This window comes from Aotus nancymaae, unplaced genomic scaffold (assembly GCF_030222135.1).
Source record: "Aotus nancymaae isolate 86718 unplaced genomic scaffold, 86718_ANA_hifiasm-v0.15.2.pri h1tg000048l, whole genome shotgun sequence".
Taxonomy (NCBI): Eukaryota; Metazoa; Chordata; class Mammalia; order Primates; family Aotidae; genus Aotus; species Aotus nancymaae.
In genome coordinates this window covers 5,131,197-5,146,908 of record NW_026988462.1, presented here as the reverse complement: position 1 = coordinate 5,146,908, position 15,712 = coordinate 5,131,197, and the positions used below count along the sequence as shown (strand labels likewise).

Below are 15,712 nucleotides of genomic sequence, written 5' to 3'. Positions count from 1 at the left end.
TCTGTCCTCTTGTTGGCATGTATTGATTGTCAGTTTTCATTCAGTTTGAGATCTTCCTAGTCCTTGGTTGGATGAGTGGTTTTTAATTGAAACCTGGGATCTTCATTTTGTTATGTCTGTTTTGTATTTAGACTTCTTTTGGCTGGCTTTTGACATTGTCCCAGCAAAGCAGGGAAGGGGGTGGTGGATGCCACCTTGTTACAGCTGGGTGGAAGTAGAAGTTTCCTACTCGGGCTTTGTGGATACGTAAGGGTCAGGGAGCTGAGAGTTTTGGCTCCTCACAGTCTCCACTGACACCACTGGGGTTGTGGGGTGGGGATTCATTACCAGCCATGGATGAAAGTCCTGTCTCCCTAGTTGGCCTCCCCTGACACTACTGTGGTAGAGGTGTAGAGGGAAGCTTGTTAACAGCCTCACCAGGGAGAAAGTCTAGGCTGTATACTCATAGTGAAGAGGGGTGTGGGTTGAGGTGGGGGTGTAATTTTCTCTATAGTATTTGGCTGGAGTTGAGCTGTTATTAAAAAGTTTTCTGTTTACAAGTCTGCCCTTTTCAGGTCCTCTGGCTAGAGAGAGCAGACTTCTGCAGGTTTTTGTTATTATTGTTCTGTACCTGTTGGCATTTCTGCACTGCTGGAATTTTCAGCTCCAAGTCTGGGATATATGAAACAAAAAGGAACCCAGGGAACGTCTTACCATGTTTTTCCTCAGGTCCTGAGTCACTGGCTAGTCTGTCTTCTCTCCTCCTTTGAAAGTTTTCTATTTTAAAATATATTTACATATAATTTTTCGGGTTTTTAGTTGTGCTTAACTGGAGGAATTGGGACAAATACATCTATTCCACTTTCCCAGAAGCTGGCTTTTTTTTCTTTTCTTTTTTTTTACTTTAAGTTTTAGGATGCAGGTGGAGAATGTGGAGGTTTGTTACATAGGTAAACATGGGCCATGGTGGTTTGCTGCACCTGTCAACCCGTAACATAGGTATTAAGCCCTGCATGTATTAGCTATTTGTCCTGATGCTCTCCCTCCCCTTGCTGCCTGCTGTGTACAAGCCCTGGTGTGTGATGCTCACCTCCCTGTGTTCATGTGTTCTCACTGTTCAGGTCCCACTTATGAGTGAGAATATGCGGGGTTTGGTTTTCTGTTCCTGCGTTAATTTGCTGAGGATGATAGAAAAGCTGGCTTTTGTTTTAAATGTTTTAGTTAAGCCTGTGTTTTAATACATTGGCATATTTACATATGACGATTGCAGTATTTTGGGAATAATGAGCCATCATAGCATAGAAATATATTTTTTAGTTTAGTATTGTTGAGGAAAGTAACATAGTATGTAACAGGATTAGTACTTTTTGCTGGATTAAAATGCTGAAATGGCTTTTATTCTTAGAAAGCTTGTATAGTTGGGAATTTAATCAGGTACCTTCTGTATGAACTACATTGTACCTTGTTGTGAATATTTACATTAATTAATTATATAAAATGGCATGTAATGTGCTCCATTATTTTCATGGAAGTGTGTACTGACCAAGAAGTAAAACTTGATCTCTGTATTGTTCAATGTGATCAGTGTAAGTTAGACTCAACAGGGTGTTTTACTCAGTTTCGGAATTCCAAGCTTGTTTCTGTAAGGAAATTCTTGTGGTTTGATTGGTACTCACAAGTATGCTTTGTTCTGTCCATCTGTACCTTCTGTGGTCATATGTTTTATCTCCTAACTCTTAACTATGGAGTGTACCTTCTATGCGACTCTAGATTAATAAGAGAAAAGCCAAATCTGAAGCCAGGGACTCATCCAATTGGATTGATTAAGCAACACATGGTGAAGAGGGGAGGGGCCTTTCTGTAGCTCTGGAAATCAAATGACATTGTTTCTTATCATGATTTGCTCATTTCTTAGATACACAGATGCTACCAGCAAATACGAATCTGTCATGAAAACAGAGCCAAGCATTGCTGAATATACAGTTCGTTCAAAGGAGAGGATTTGCCACTGTTTTTCTAAGGTAACAGTTGACTTGTTCCCAGAAATGTGCAAACTCCACGTATGGAATACCAACCATAAATCCTTTTCTCACATTTCCTTTTAGGACGAGAAGCCTGTTGAAGCTATTAGGGTATGTTCTGAAGTTTTACAGATGGAACCTGACAATGTGAATGCCCTGAAAGATCGAGCAGAGGCCTATTTGATAGAGGAAATGTACGATGAAGGTAAATCCTTCAGCTGTGTTTTATTTTAGGCACATATACGTATTCTCTCTATATACTTGGTATGTATAAAACATATACAGAAAGCATACATATATGTTGTATGTCCCTAGTATAAAATGGTCCTCTGTGACTCCAAGCTGTTTAGTAACATAGAATAGCTGCTACCCTATTTTGTTTAAGCCAAATGAAGTAACAAGAAATTCCTGCTAGATGTTGTGAGGACCTTGAATAAAAGCAGTGTCCTGTTTTTGGAAGATAACTAAGGCCTATACAGTAATATACAGTTTTTGAAAAATAGAATCCATATATATGTTTATTTTATATATATATATGTATATAGTTTTGTACCTTTTTTCATGTGTCACTGAGTTATGAACATTTAAATGAGACAGTTTTTTAAAAAACAAATGAGCCTTATAAGCCCTTAGTGCAAATACTTTGTTTCAAATTTAGGTAAAGCATTTTAAATCAAAAACAGTAATTTTCTCTTACAGTTAAATGAAGAGTTTGAATGATAACATTTGATTTGTGATACTCCTTTTAAGGTACAACTGGTCAATTTCTTTTTCCCTGCCTTCCTCAATTAGAAAAGAATCTTACTCCCAAGCAGTTTCCAGGGAATGATGACAACCTGGTCACTACTATTTGTGGGACATCTTGTGGGGCAGTCAGACCTTGAGGTCTCTGAAGAGGCTTGGAATGAATGCAGTCAAAATGATGTTTTAATATTCATAAGCATGCTTCAATAAGGCATGTAGTCCACATAGAAGATGCCTTTAGCAGACTTGTTCTCTTCTCTTTTGAGCTACTGTGTCTACTTGGTGAGATGGTTTTACTCTAGGATTTTGCATTCCAGTTAGTTTTTGGAACTCTTTATCAAAAGTACTTTTGTCATCTGTATGTAAACCCTAGCTCTGACTGTGAAATTAGAGAAGCTACAAATGAATATAAAGAGCTTAGCTGTTTAAAAAAAAAGGGCTAAATCTTATAGAATGCTAACTATAATTTGAAAGATGCTTTTGTAACTTGAATGTTAAACTGACTTGCTTTTTGGGGAAACTTGATGGCTTAATTTTTGAAGAAAAAGATGCCTAGTGCTAATTTAACATAATTCATCTGTTTCTGGGTTATTTTTTTTATTTTTTTTGGAGATGGAATCTTGCTCAGGCTGGAGTACAGTGGTGCGATCTTGGCTCACTGTAACCTTCACCTCCCAGGTTCAAGCAATTCTTTCGCCTCAACCTCCCGAGTAGCTGGGATTACAGGCTTGTGCCACCACGCCCGACTTGTTTTTGTACTTTTAGTAGAGACGGGGTTTCATCATGTTGGCCAAACTGGTCCCAAACTCTTGACCTCAGGTGATCTGCCTTCCTTGGCCTCCCCAAGTGCTGGGATTACAGGCAAGAGCCACCATGCCCTGCCCAGTTGATCTGTCTTTGAAGTCTGTTGTTTCCTTGAAAAAATTATTTTGAATAGGAATTTATTAGAGAGAATGGTTGCCAGCTCTCTAAATTTGCAAAAGAAAGAAAGGAAAAGAGTCTATATAACTGAAACTGCCAGGTATTACCTGACTTGTTTGGATTTGAATCAGAGGTTTAGTAAATGATGTAAATTAATAATAATCTTACTTAACTAAGCTAAATAACAGTATGTCTTTAGTTGAAATCTTAAGTTAGAAATATGCTTTCCATATTCCTCTGCTTCCTGGTTTTACCTTTTTAAAATAAGCAATTTAAAATGATGACAGGTACATAATGAATAAAGAATAGGTTTAGGTTAGTGAAAAATGGAACATGGACATTTATTAATATGGGGCTTAAGACAGAATTACCAGGAAAAACATCAGGGGATTTCACTCATTAGAATGCAAGCAAAGTAAGACTGTTGTTTGAGGATGCCTCTGAGATCTTGAAAAATCAAGGGAAACGCTTCAGTTCTCTACATGTCTCTGTTTTAATAGCTTTTGAGAGGAACAAAGTGACATTGAAGCAATACTAAAATATTGGCAAAGTTTCTTTGAACGTAGGGATAATTCAGGTGTCCTTATGAAATGATCAGTTATATTTGCTAGGACTTTGACTGTTTTATTAACTGATGCATTCCTGGTGCTTGTGCTGGCACTCATCTTTGCTGAATGAATGAAGATAATTTATTTATTATACAATAAAGTCATAGTGGAAAGAGTATGGAATTTAGAATTAGTCCCGCCTTTGAGTCTGGCTGGCTTTGTGCAGTTATTCTGTCTTTTTTTCTTTCCTTTTTTTCCACTCTGTAGCCCAGGCTGGAGTGCAGTGGTACAATCTTGACTCACTGCAACCTCCGCCTCCCGGGTCTTGGTTCAAGCAATTCTCCTGCCTCAGCCTTCTGAGTAGCTGGGATTACTGGAACATACCGCCATGCCCAGATAATTTTTGTATTTTTAGTAGAGGCGGGGTTTCACCATGTTGGCCAGGCTGGTCTTGAACTCCTGACCTCCTGATCTGCCCGACTTGGCCTCCCAAAGTGCCGGGATTACAGGCATGAGCCACCACACCCGGCCAGTTATTCTATTTTTTATTTTTAATTGTGGTAAAATATACAATATAAAAGTTACCATCTTAACCATTTTTACGCGTATAATTTAGTAGAGTTAAATATGCTCATATTGCTGTGCACAAGATCTTCAGAACTTTTTTGTCTTGCAAATCTGGTTATCTGTACCCATTAAACAGCAGCTCCCCTTTACCTCTCCTTCAGCCCCTGGGAATCACTGTTCTACTTTCTGTCACTATGTATTTGACTATTCTAGATCTTCATATAATTGGAATCATATAGTATTTGTCTTGTTGTGCTCAGCATATTTCACTTAGCATAGTATCCTCAAGGTTTATCCATGTTGTAGCATGTGACAGGATTTCTTTTCCTTTTAAGGCTGAATAATATTGCATTGTATGGATATCCCACATTTTGTTTATTCATCCACTGATGAACATTTGTGCTGTTTTTGCCTTTTGGCTTTTGGAGTGGCGTTGCTATGGATATGGGTATGCAAATATCTTCTTGAGGAACTGCTTTCAGTTCTTGTAATATATACCTAGAAGTGGGATTGGAAAATCATATGGTAGTTCTATTTTTAATTTTTTGAGGAACCTCCATACTGGTTTCTGTCATGGTTACACCATTTTACAATTCTACCAGCAGTGCATAAAGATTCTAATTCTTCCACATCCTCATCAACACTTTTTTGTTTTTTTTTTTTTTTTTTGAGACGGTCTTGCTCTGTCACCCAGGCTGGAGTGCAGTGGTGCGATGTCGGCCCACTGCAACCTGTGCCTCCTGGGTTCAGGTTATTCTCCCGTCTCAGCCTCCTGAGTAGTTGGGATTACAGGTGTGTGCCTCCAAACCCCGCTTATTTTTTTTTTTGTAGTTTTAGTAGAGACGGGTTCCACTATGTTGGTCAGGCTGGTCTCAAACTCCTGACCTCAAGTGATCCACTTGCCTCAGGCTCCCAAAGTGCTGGAATCACAAGCCTGAGCTACCGTGCTCAGCTGGTCAACACTTTATAGATTTTCTGTTTTTTTGATAGTAGCCATCTTAATGGGTGTAAAGTGATAACTGGTTTTGGTTTTGATTTGTATTTCCCTAATGATTAGTGATGTTCAGCATCTTTTCATATGCTTGTTTGCCATCTGTATATTTTCTTTGGCGTATGCCGTTTATTTTTGCTATATGGTTTCGATCAAGTCGTTTGTTACTTCTTACTCTGCTTATCTGTAAAATAAAATAGGAATAAGAATAGTACTTACCTCCTAGAATTGTTGTGGCTATTAAGTAAGATGATGCTCAGAAAATGCTTAGCACCGTGCTGCTAGGAAACGTCTAAATCAGTGGTTTCCACTACACTTACTTTCAGGTTGTTGGGAACTTGCATTGACTTTTCTGTACAAACAGTATTGTGTGGGCTAGCTAGCTAGCTTCTTGAGCTTATCTGTGACCGACTGCTGCATGAACCCCATTTGATACAGCTGTTATTGTTACTAGTAATGTCCAGAAGTCTGTGAATAGGGCCAAGTAGAGTGCTTTCTCTGGATGAAGACTGGCCTGGGCAAAATTGTGAAAGAGGTAAAGTTTATCTTTTGATTCGTAGGGTGTTGTCCTGTTCGCAGATTCTTGTGCCTTCTTGCTTATCCTAGGACTCCACCCAGTCATACTACCTAGGCCTGCCCTATCCCGCAGAAGTATTCCGTGTTCAAAATTCATACTGGCTGGGCACAGTGGCTCACGCCTGTAATCCCAGCACTTTGGGAAGCCGAGGTGGGTGGATCACCTGAGGTAAAGAGTTCAAGACCAGCCTGGCCAACTTGGTGAAACCCCATCTCTACTAAAAATGCAAAAATTATCTGGGCATGGTGGCATGCACCTGTAATTGCAGCTACTGGGGAGGCTGAGGCAGGAGAATCACTTGAACCTGAGAGGCAGAAGTTGCAGTGAGCCAAGATTGCACCACTGCCTTCCAGCCTGGGCAACAAAAGTGAAACTCTATCTCAAAAAAAAAAAAAAATCATACCACCTCTGTGCATCAGCAGGCGTAGCCCCTAACACAGCTGTGTTTTAGTAAGAGTGGCCAAATTTAAGACATTTGTTAAAAACACTGGTTGGTTTCTATTCCTTATGAGATAAGCATTTTTAACCCAAAGGAGTCTGAGTAGTGGAACTTCAAGCAGGTACTTATGCCATCAGGTCAGGCAGCCTACGAGGGAGGTACTGGGGCAACAGGCCTGCCTCCTGGGCATGAAGGAGACCATTCCTTCTAGCAGATCACATTTCTCATGGGTGATGCTTTTTTTCAAGGTTGTTAACCAGGGGTTCCAGGCTTCTGTTTATGGGGAGGAGAAGGGGAAGAGACTGGTCTTTGTTGGAAGATGCTGATTGTATTTAGGATCATAACTAAATGTGACTTTAGAAGTTGGAGGCTGCTTAGATATTGACATTCTTTATACATCATCATAATAACCATGGACACATGTAATCAGAAACTATAAAGCAGATGCTTCTGAAACTTTTAACTCTTGATATAAGTGCATCTACCTTAGCTCGGCTAATTAGTTGGAAGCAGGTGGTTAGAATAAATGGCTAGTCCTTTGCAAAGACAATTAGTGGATATGGCATGTAGACTGATGAAAGCCTTTGGCTGTACATTTCCTGAACTGACTTTACAGTCATGCTTGCAGTTTTTATTCACACTCACACTTACACTTTTATTCAACTCTTAGCCACAGCTGCAGAGTTCTCATTTCATTTGAAAAGTGTGTGGTTACAAGGAAAACTACATAGCTACGTGCTAGGTTGGGATTAGCATATTTGCTGACCATATCAGTTGGGTAAAACATTGTACTCCCTATGGTGCCAACTCTGTGAACCCAAGAGCATAATATGTAGGTGAGGAAGTAGGAAACAGTTACAATAGTCAAGGAATATTATTCAGCAGAAAAAGACAAAAGACAGATTTCCACATTATGAAAAACTTCAAGTGTTGGAAGTAAAAAAGTGCTAAGGAAAAAAGATCAAGAAGTTCACTGCAGATGCATAGCTGGGACAGAAGCTTAGAAGGCTGTGGAGGGGTCCTTTGCCTCTCACAACAGTGACAAAACACATTTGACTTACAGCAGAGGGTAGGTTTGGATAAGGGAAGTCGGTCAGATATGTTTTCATTTTGGCTTTTTGTTAATTGTCAAGACTGTAACTTCCTATGAGTAATGAGTGTGATCTCAAGTAATGAAGAGGCTTCTTTAAGAAAGAGAAAAAAACTCAAGATTTTTCATCATTTTAAATAGAAACAGACTATATGAACGAAGGCCATTATTTGTGTCTGCCTACTCCAGTGCTTTGAATAGAGTTGGTGACATTTCTTAACTGTTGATAAAGTATAGCACAGGTTGGGTTTTTTTTTTTATAGGATGGTTTTTGATGACAAATTTAGTTTTATTTATTTATTTATTTATTTTTTAAGACAAGGTCTTGCTGTGTCACCCAGGCTGCAATGCAGTGGCATAATTATGATTCACTGCAGCCTTGACCTCCCAGGCTCAAGCGATCCTCCTATCTCAGCCTCTCAAGTGGCTGGGACTACAGGTGCATGTCACCACACCTGGCTGGTTTTTGTATTTTTTGCAGAGATGGTGTTTTGCCATGCTGCCCAGGCTAGTATTGAACTCCTGGGATCAAGTGATCTGCCCACCTTGGCCTCCCAGAGTGCTGGGACTACAGGTGTTAGTCACTGCACCTGGCCTTAGTTTCTTTATTCAGTATAAGGTTATTAATATTTTCTGTTTGATCTGTGTTAGTTTTTATAAGTTACATCTTTGAAGGAATGTTTCCATTTCTTGACGTTGCTGAATTTTTTGGCATGAGGTTCATAATATTGTTCTTTAATGTCTAAATGTCTAAAAGTCTGTAAGATGATTCCTGCTTTGTTTCTAATATTAATAATTTGTATTTTCTTTTTTCTCCTGTTGATCATTGTAGACAGAGTTTGGTCAGTTTTTTTGGTCTTTTTAAGGAACGAACTTCAGGATTTGTTAATAATTTCTGTGGTTTTTCTTTGTTATTTTATTGATTTCTGCTCTTTAGTTCCTTAGACTTAGTTTGGTTGTACTCTGTGCTGTTGCTAGCTTCTTAAGGTTGAATGTTCATTGATTTTAGGCCTTTCCTTTTTTAAATACAAGCATTTAAAGTTGCACCTTTCACATTTTATTTTGCTTTCGTTATAACTTGGCTTGAAGTGTATTCTAATTTCCCGTCTGACTTCTGTGAGGTGTGGATTATGTATATGTGTTCTAATTTTCAAATACTTGATGGTTTCCTAGGTACTTTATTATTTATTTTGATTTTAATTCCATTGTGGTCAGAGAACATATTAGGTGTGATTTCCTTCTTTTAAATTTATTTAGGCTTGTTTTGTGGTCCAGCATGGTATCTAACTTAATATTCTATGTACACTTGAAAAGGTGTATTCTACAATTGTTGGGTGTGATATTTCTGTTAGTTTTTCCATCAGGTATGAGGGGAGAGTTAAGATCTTTGATTATCTGTTGTGGAAATTGTGAACTCTCCTGTCTCTCTCTTTGATATTGTCAGTATTTCCTTCATGAGTTTTGAAGCTCTGCTATTAGCAGCCTGTATATTTATGACTGTCAAGTGTTCTCCTGATGAATTTTTACGTTTATTGTTACTCAGTCTTCCTGTTATCACTGGCAATACTCTTTCTTGAAGTTTTATATATTAATAGAATCACCTCTGCCTTCTTGATCTATTACTTGTATGGTGTATCTGTCTTCATTTATTTACTTTCAACGTCTTTGTGCCTTTATAAGTGTGTCTCTTGTAGACATCATATAGTTGGAACTTGCTGTTTTTATCAATTTTGATAATTATAATCTCTGTCCTTTGGAGTGGTTACTTGATCAGTATTGTGTTTGCTGTATGTATAGTTGTATGTAGGTCTGCCATTTTGCTGTTGTTTTCTTTTTGTCCTTTTGCTTTTGAATTTTTTGTTACTCTGTTGTCATTTAGATTATTTGAATATTTCTAGTATCCCTTCTGGAGTGCAGTGGTTATTTACAGGTGTGATTATAGTGCATTGTAGTCTTAAACTCCTGGCCTCAAGCAGTCCTCCTGCAGAAGCCTCCCAAATAGCTGGGACTGCAGGTGCATGTCCTGCACCCGACTGTAACCACTTTTAAAATAATTTCTAGTATTAATATAATAGTTTCTAATTAATTAGTTACCACTATAATTGAAATTAAAGTATGTCTTCCTCTAGTTCTTGATTTATCAAGTTTAGGCAGTTTCCCTTGTCTACCTGCTATAGAAGAGGAAGAACTGAGTAGACCTCACTAGTTCCTTCTGTTCTTTCTCACCTTCAATTTTAGTATTTAATCTTTTGATTATATTTACAGCTTTAATGTGATACAGATAAGTTATAATATACCCATCTCTTTCTTGCTCTGTCACTTTTAGATAGCACCTCGATTGTATACTACTGATAAGGAAATTAGTTTATTTCCATCTTATCTTTCAACTACATGTTAAGTATGTGTTACTTTTATAATGTTTGTAGTATTTAGATTCTTTCCTCTATAATTGTGGATAGTAAGGAAATGAAAGCCATTTAGTAGACTAATATATTATGAATCTATATAGCTTCAGGATCAAGTCATGTGTTTGAATCCTTAGAGAAGGAGATGTAATCATTTTACCAACGAGTGTCAGATACATGGAGTCACTTGTTCACAGATGGCCACACTTTTAGTATGCTTCTCATTTGGAGCAGGATTTTTTGGTAAGCTTCACCCCAAGGCGGAGTTACTGTTTCTTTGCCAGAAGAAACCTATGCCTCTGTCTTACCAGGAACATCTTGAGATTTTAACGACACTGTGTATGAATGAGATCTGCTCTCTGTGAAGATACTTTTTATGGGTTTTTTTTTTTTAACTTTTTTTTTTTTCTTTTCTCTGTGAAGATATTCTTAGCCCTGTAACTCCTGGCTGTGCCTGGCCTGTTGCACATCATTTGCACAGAACTCCTTTCACTGTCTTTCTGGGTTTTTCTGTCTTCTTTTTAAAAATTTAATCATGTCTTCATCTTTCTTGGATTCTTTATTTTGCTGAAAGTGCATCCTCAAAAAGTGGTATGAATGTGTCTGATGCCAGAAGGCAGTATTGCAGCTTCTCAGAAATTTGGAGGAAAAACGATATTTAACACAGACTTTTATGTATAGCAAACAATTAGGGTAAGGATTCAGTGCAATCGTTTAGAAGTTTTCCTTTTTCAGTGTCCTGGAGATACTGGAATCATCTGTGGTGTAAAAGTTTGGAAAAATCTCTGGAAAGACTGCTGCTTTACAGGGGGGTAGCTTAGTGACAGCTTTCTCTGTGAAAATGTTCTGTTTGGGCTTTGCTTTTTGAGCCAATGGTCTTTTTAACTTCTGGGTGGGACTGCTTTTTGTTCTTTTGTTCCCAGTTTGTTGTAGAGGTCTTGAGTGCCCTACGGGGCCCTCCACAGGCACATCTTGCGTTCTGCTTACAGCCTGGTTCTTGGACCTCAGTGGGGATTAATGCTACAGCCAGTGGCTCCACATATAGGGGCCAGAGCCTGCCCAGCCATCCCGTAGTCATCTCACGGACTATCCTGACGGCTGCCTTATAGCTACTTCTGCTTGCCAAACTGAGGGTCCTCTGCCAAAAATAATGGCTTCCAGATCTGCTAGGACCTCTTATGGTGTGTGCGTGCACTGTGGTTCTCTCTACTTAGGTTTATTACTAATGTGCTCCCACTTCCTATCTTCCAGAAATTTATCAAAGTTGCTGATCTGCTGTTGTCCTTAGTGCTGCTATGGTTATGTTACTTTTCGTCATTTTGGTGGGAAGGAGGGTGGACAAATGTGTGTGAGTATGTCTCCCATCCTTAGCTGGTGATTTGCATTGCTCCTTAAGAATGTGAAGGGATTATAGAGAAAAATAATTTGGGATAGATAAAATTTTTTAGATTCAGAGGTTAGAAAATGAATTGGCTAATATGTAGCATGGTATTCTTTATCCAGGGCTGACATGTGTCTGGCTTATTCTACTTTTCATAGCTGTTTAGTTATGGTGATGGGATCAACATTATTGGGTGTGTGTATGTTTTTTTAAAATACTTTAAGTTCTGGGATACATGTGCAGAACATAGGTATACATGTGCCATGGTGGTTTGCTACACCCATCAACTCATCTACATTAGGTGTTTCTCCAGTGCTATCCCTCCCCTAGCTTCCCACCCCCTGACAGGCCTCAATGTGTGATGTTCCCCTGCCTGTGTCCTTGTGTTCTCATTGTTCAACTCCCACTTAGGAGTGAGAACATGCGGTGTTTGGTTTTCTGTTCTTGTGTTAGTTTGCTGAGAATGATGGTTTCCAGCTTCATGTCCCTGCAAAGGACATGAATTCATCCTTTTTTATGGCTGTGTATTCTATGGTGTATATGTGCCACATTTTCTTTATCTAGTCTGTCATGGATGGGCATTTGGGTTGGTTCCAGGTCTTTGCTATTGTGAACAGTGCTGCAGTGAACATACATGTACATGTGTCTTTGTAGTAGACTGATTGATAATCTTTGGGTATATACCCAGTAATAGGATTGATGGGTCAAATGGTATTTCTGGTTCTAGATCCCTGAGGAATCACCACACTGTCTTCCACAATGGTTTAACTAATTTATACTACCACCAACAGTGTAAAAGCATTCTTACTTCTCCACATCCTCTCCAGCATCTGTTGTTTCCTGACTTTTTAGTGATTGCCATTCTAACTGGCATGAGATGTTATCTCATTGGCTTTGATTTGCATTTCTCTAATGAACAGTGATGATGAGCTTTTTTTCTTGTTTGTTGGCTGCATAAATGTCTTCTTTTGAGAAGTGTCTGTTCATATCCTTCACCCACTTTTGGATGGGGTTGGTTTTTTTTTAATAAATTTAAATTCCTTGTATATTCTGGATATTAGCCCTTTGTCAGATAGATAGATTGCAAAAATTTTCTCCCATTCTGTAGGTTGCCTGTTCACTCTGATGATAGTTTCTTTTGCTGTGCAGAAGCTCTTTAGTTTAATTAGATCCCATTTGTCCATTTTGGCTTTTGTTGCCATTGCTTTTGGTGTTTTAGTCATGAAATCTTTGCCCATGGCTATGTCCTGAATGGTATTGCCTAGGTTTTCTTCTAGGGTTTTTATGGTTTTAGGTTTTATGTTTAAGTCTTTAATCCATCTTGAGTTAATTTTTGTATAATGTGCAAGGAAGGCATCTAGTTTCACTTTTCTGCATGTGGCTGGCCAGTTTTTCCAACCCCACTGCTTGTTTTTGTCTGTTGGGTTTTTTTTTTTTTTTTTTTTTTTTTTTTAAGATTCTCTTGGCGTGTGGAATGTGAGAAAATATAATTTAAAATGGTTTTTCTAGTTATAGAAAAGACATAACTAGAAAAGACTCAGTGGGGAGTCCTATGTCATCCATACTTAAGTTTCTAATGGTTATCTGCAATTACGTGAATATAGGAAGCAACCTATAATTTCACATTTTTGTCTTACATTAGGAAAAACGTGTTCACCTTAAATTCTAATACAAGTACGATACAAAAGACTGCTTTGGGGAGATAACCTGAACATGCAAAAATGAAAACGTTTTAAATGTAGAGTCTGCACAAGTAGCAAAATTGTGTGTATTGAAACATTTTCCTATTGTATTCCTTCAAGGTATATTTCCTTATTAAGCTCTGTGTTATGCTGTGGGTGTTAATTGTAAAGTTAAACCTTACTACTATTTATGATGGTTTTGTTTTTATACTAAATTGGGAGAAGTTTTTGATGTGCCTGTGGGTTGGGCCACAGTAACATTTAATTTAATGTTGATGCACTGATGTGAGAACTCACTGTTAGGATAAAAGATCAAAGGGTCCCCCTTCCCCAGTGCCACAGGGCCAAAGGTGGTGGTGGTTCGTTTTTCTATGCAGTGTAGCCTGTCTAAATTTGTTAGCGTTGTTGTAGGACTCTTTCCTTAGTTCAGCTAAAGACGGTTTCCTTGTCACATAGCCACGAAAAATTAGGCTCACAGACAGTTTGAGGAGGTAAGGGTTTATCAGGTGAAAAAAGAGAGAGGGAAATGGAGCCTCTCTGCATGGCTTCCCACCTCGCAGATTGAATCCCAGGTTCCACGCAGTAAGAGGAGGGGCCAGGCTCGCAATAAGGGGAGGGGCCAGGCTCCTCCCCACTGTTGTCAGTCCAAGGGCCGCAGGAACTTCCTGAGGCTCCACCCCAGTGCACGCTCCTCCCAGTGCACAAGCCTGTCGGAGTTTTTCCGGGAACCCCTTTGCAGCATTTAGCTGTCTCAGTCTTACTCTAATATCTTTCTCATTTTAATCTGTCCAAAGTGCTTTACAGTTTCCTCCATGTTTAGCTATTGTCAAGATGAGTGTTCAGATGTCTTTTCTCCCAGTGAAATGAATTTTCATAAAATTGAAAATTCATTTTTCAATTCAATTGAAATTGAGTTTGAACCCAGCAATCTATTATTAGAATTATCTATCCAGGGAGAACATTGAGAAAAATTTGAGTGGGGGCTTCCCTAGACTATCCCCACATTTGGTGATCTGGTAAGAAGACACACAGGACTCAGCATATAGTTGTACTCAGGGTTCTCATTACAGGGAAAAGGTGCAAGAGGGAATATCTGGAGGAAAGCAGGCAGAAGATTGCAGGACTCCTCTCCCTGTGATATCACAAAGGACAAGCTTAATTTTCCCAGCACTGAGAAATACAAAGTATGAAATGTTGTCTACCAGGGAAGCTCGTTAGAGACACTGCACCCAGAGTTTTTGTTGGGGACTAGTCAGTAGACACCTTCTGCCTGGCCTGCACCAAAATTCCAGACCCCAGAAGGAAAGATGTTTAGCATAATCTATATTTTTCATACAAACAAACAGTTTAGGCATGAGTCATTCTTAGCATGGAATGTTGGGAACACTCCTGAAATCCGGCTTCCCAGCCATTAGCAGTAAGCCACCCTTGTCAGCAGGCTTTTGTAAGGATAGCAGTCTCAGGCCTGCTGCGTTGACTCTCTTCTACATGATCTTAGATACCCAGGTGTCTTGTATTTTCTAAGTATTTAAAGTGCTGTGTATTAGCTGGGCGTGGTGGTGCATGCTTTAGTCCCAGCTACTTCATGGGCCCGAGACAGAAGTATGGCTTGTGCCTGGGAGGTTGAGGCTATAGTGAGCCGAAGTGATACAGATCCTGTCTCTTAAAAATAAAATGAAAGATGTAATGTGGGTAGTCACCAGACTCCCTATACCGGGACTGTGTATGTGTTTTGCATTTTGATTGACACTTAGGTTTGTAGTAGTATTAAAGCCTGTGGGTTACTTAGTCATTCGGATTGTGGACAGTTCCTTCCGTTCCCTTTCCTTCTTTAATTTTTTTTCTAGCTTCCTATTGGCCAAACCCACCTCCTGCTCCCTTTCTAAACATCTAATTCTTCTGCACTGTTGTCAGTCCATACCTGACCAGGACATTTTCTTTATCACTGTCTTTCTTTCCTGTGTAACAATCACTTCAGTCTTACTGGTGGTAAAATTGTTCTGGATAAATTGCTGATATTAACATATTTACCCCGAGGGTATGGGGAGATAATGCAGGAGGGTGGGCAGGAAAACAGCAGTACGTTTTGTTGAATGAGAATAATAAACTACCTAAACTCAGTCTTATTATGCCTTTTAAACGTTTTTGTTTTTTTTTTTTGAAATGGGAGTCTCACTCTGTCACCCAGGCTGGAGTGCAACTTCCGCCCCCTGGGTTCAAGCGATTCTCCTGCCTCAGCCTCTGGAGTAGCTGGGACTATGGGCATGCGCCACCATACCTGGCTAATATTTTTTTGTTTTTGTTTTTTTCAGTAGAGACGGGTTTTGCTATGTTGGTCAGGCTGGTCTTGAACTCCTGACCTCGTGA

At 39.1% G+C, this 15,712-nt stretch overlaps 1 protein-coding gene across 1 annotated transcript in view; it reads left to right on the top strand.

Moving 5' to 3' along the window:
* DNAJC3 (DnaJ heat shock protein family (Hsp40) member C3) overlaps positions 1-15,712 on the top strand; it is an 89,863-nt gene that overhangs the window by 69,008 nt on the left and 5,143 nt on the right. The window contains exons 8-9 of the mRNA XM_012458619.2: positions 1,895-2,000; positions 2,085-2,205. Coding sequence (XP_012314042.1) covers positions 1,895-2,000; positions 2,085-2,205 — 227 coding nt within the window. The remainder of the gene's footprint in view (positions 1-1,894; positions 2,001-2,084; positions 2,206-15,712) is intronic.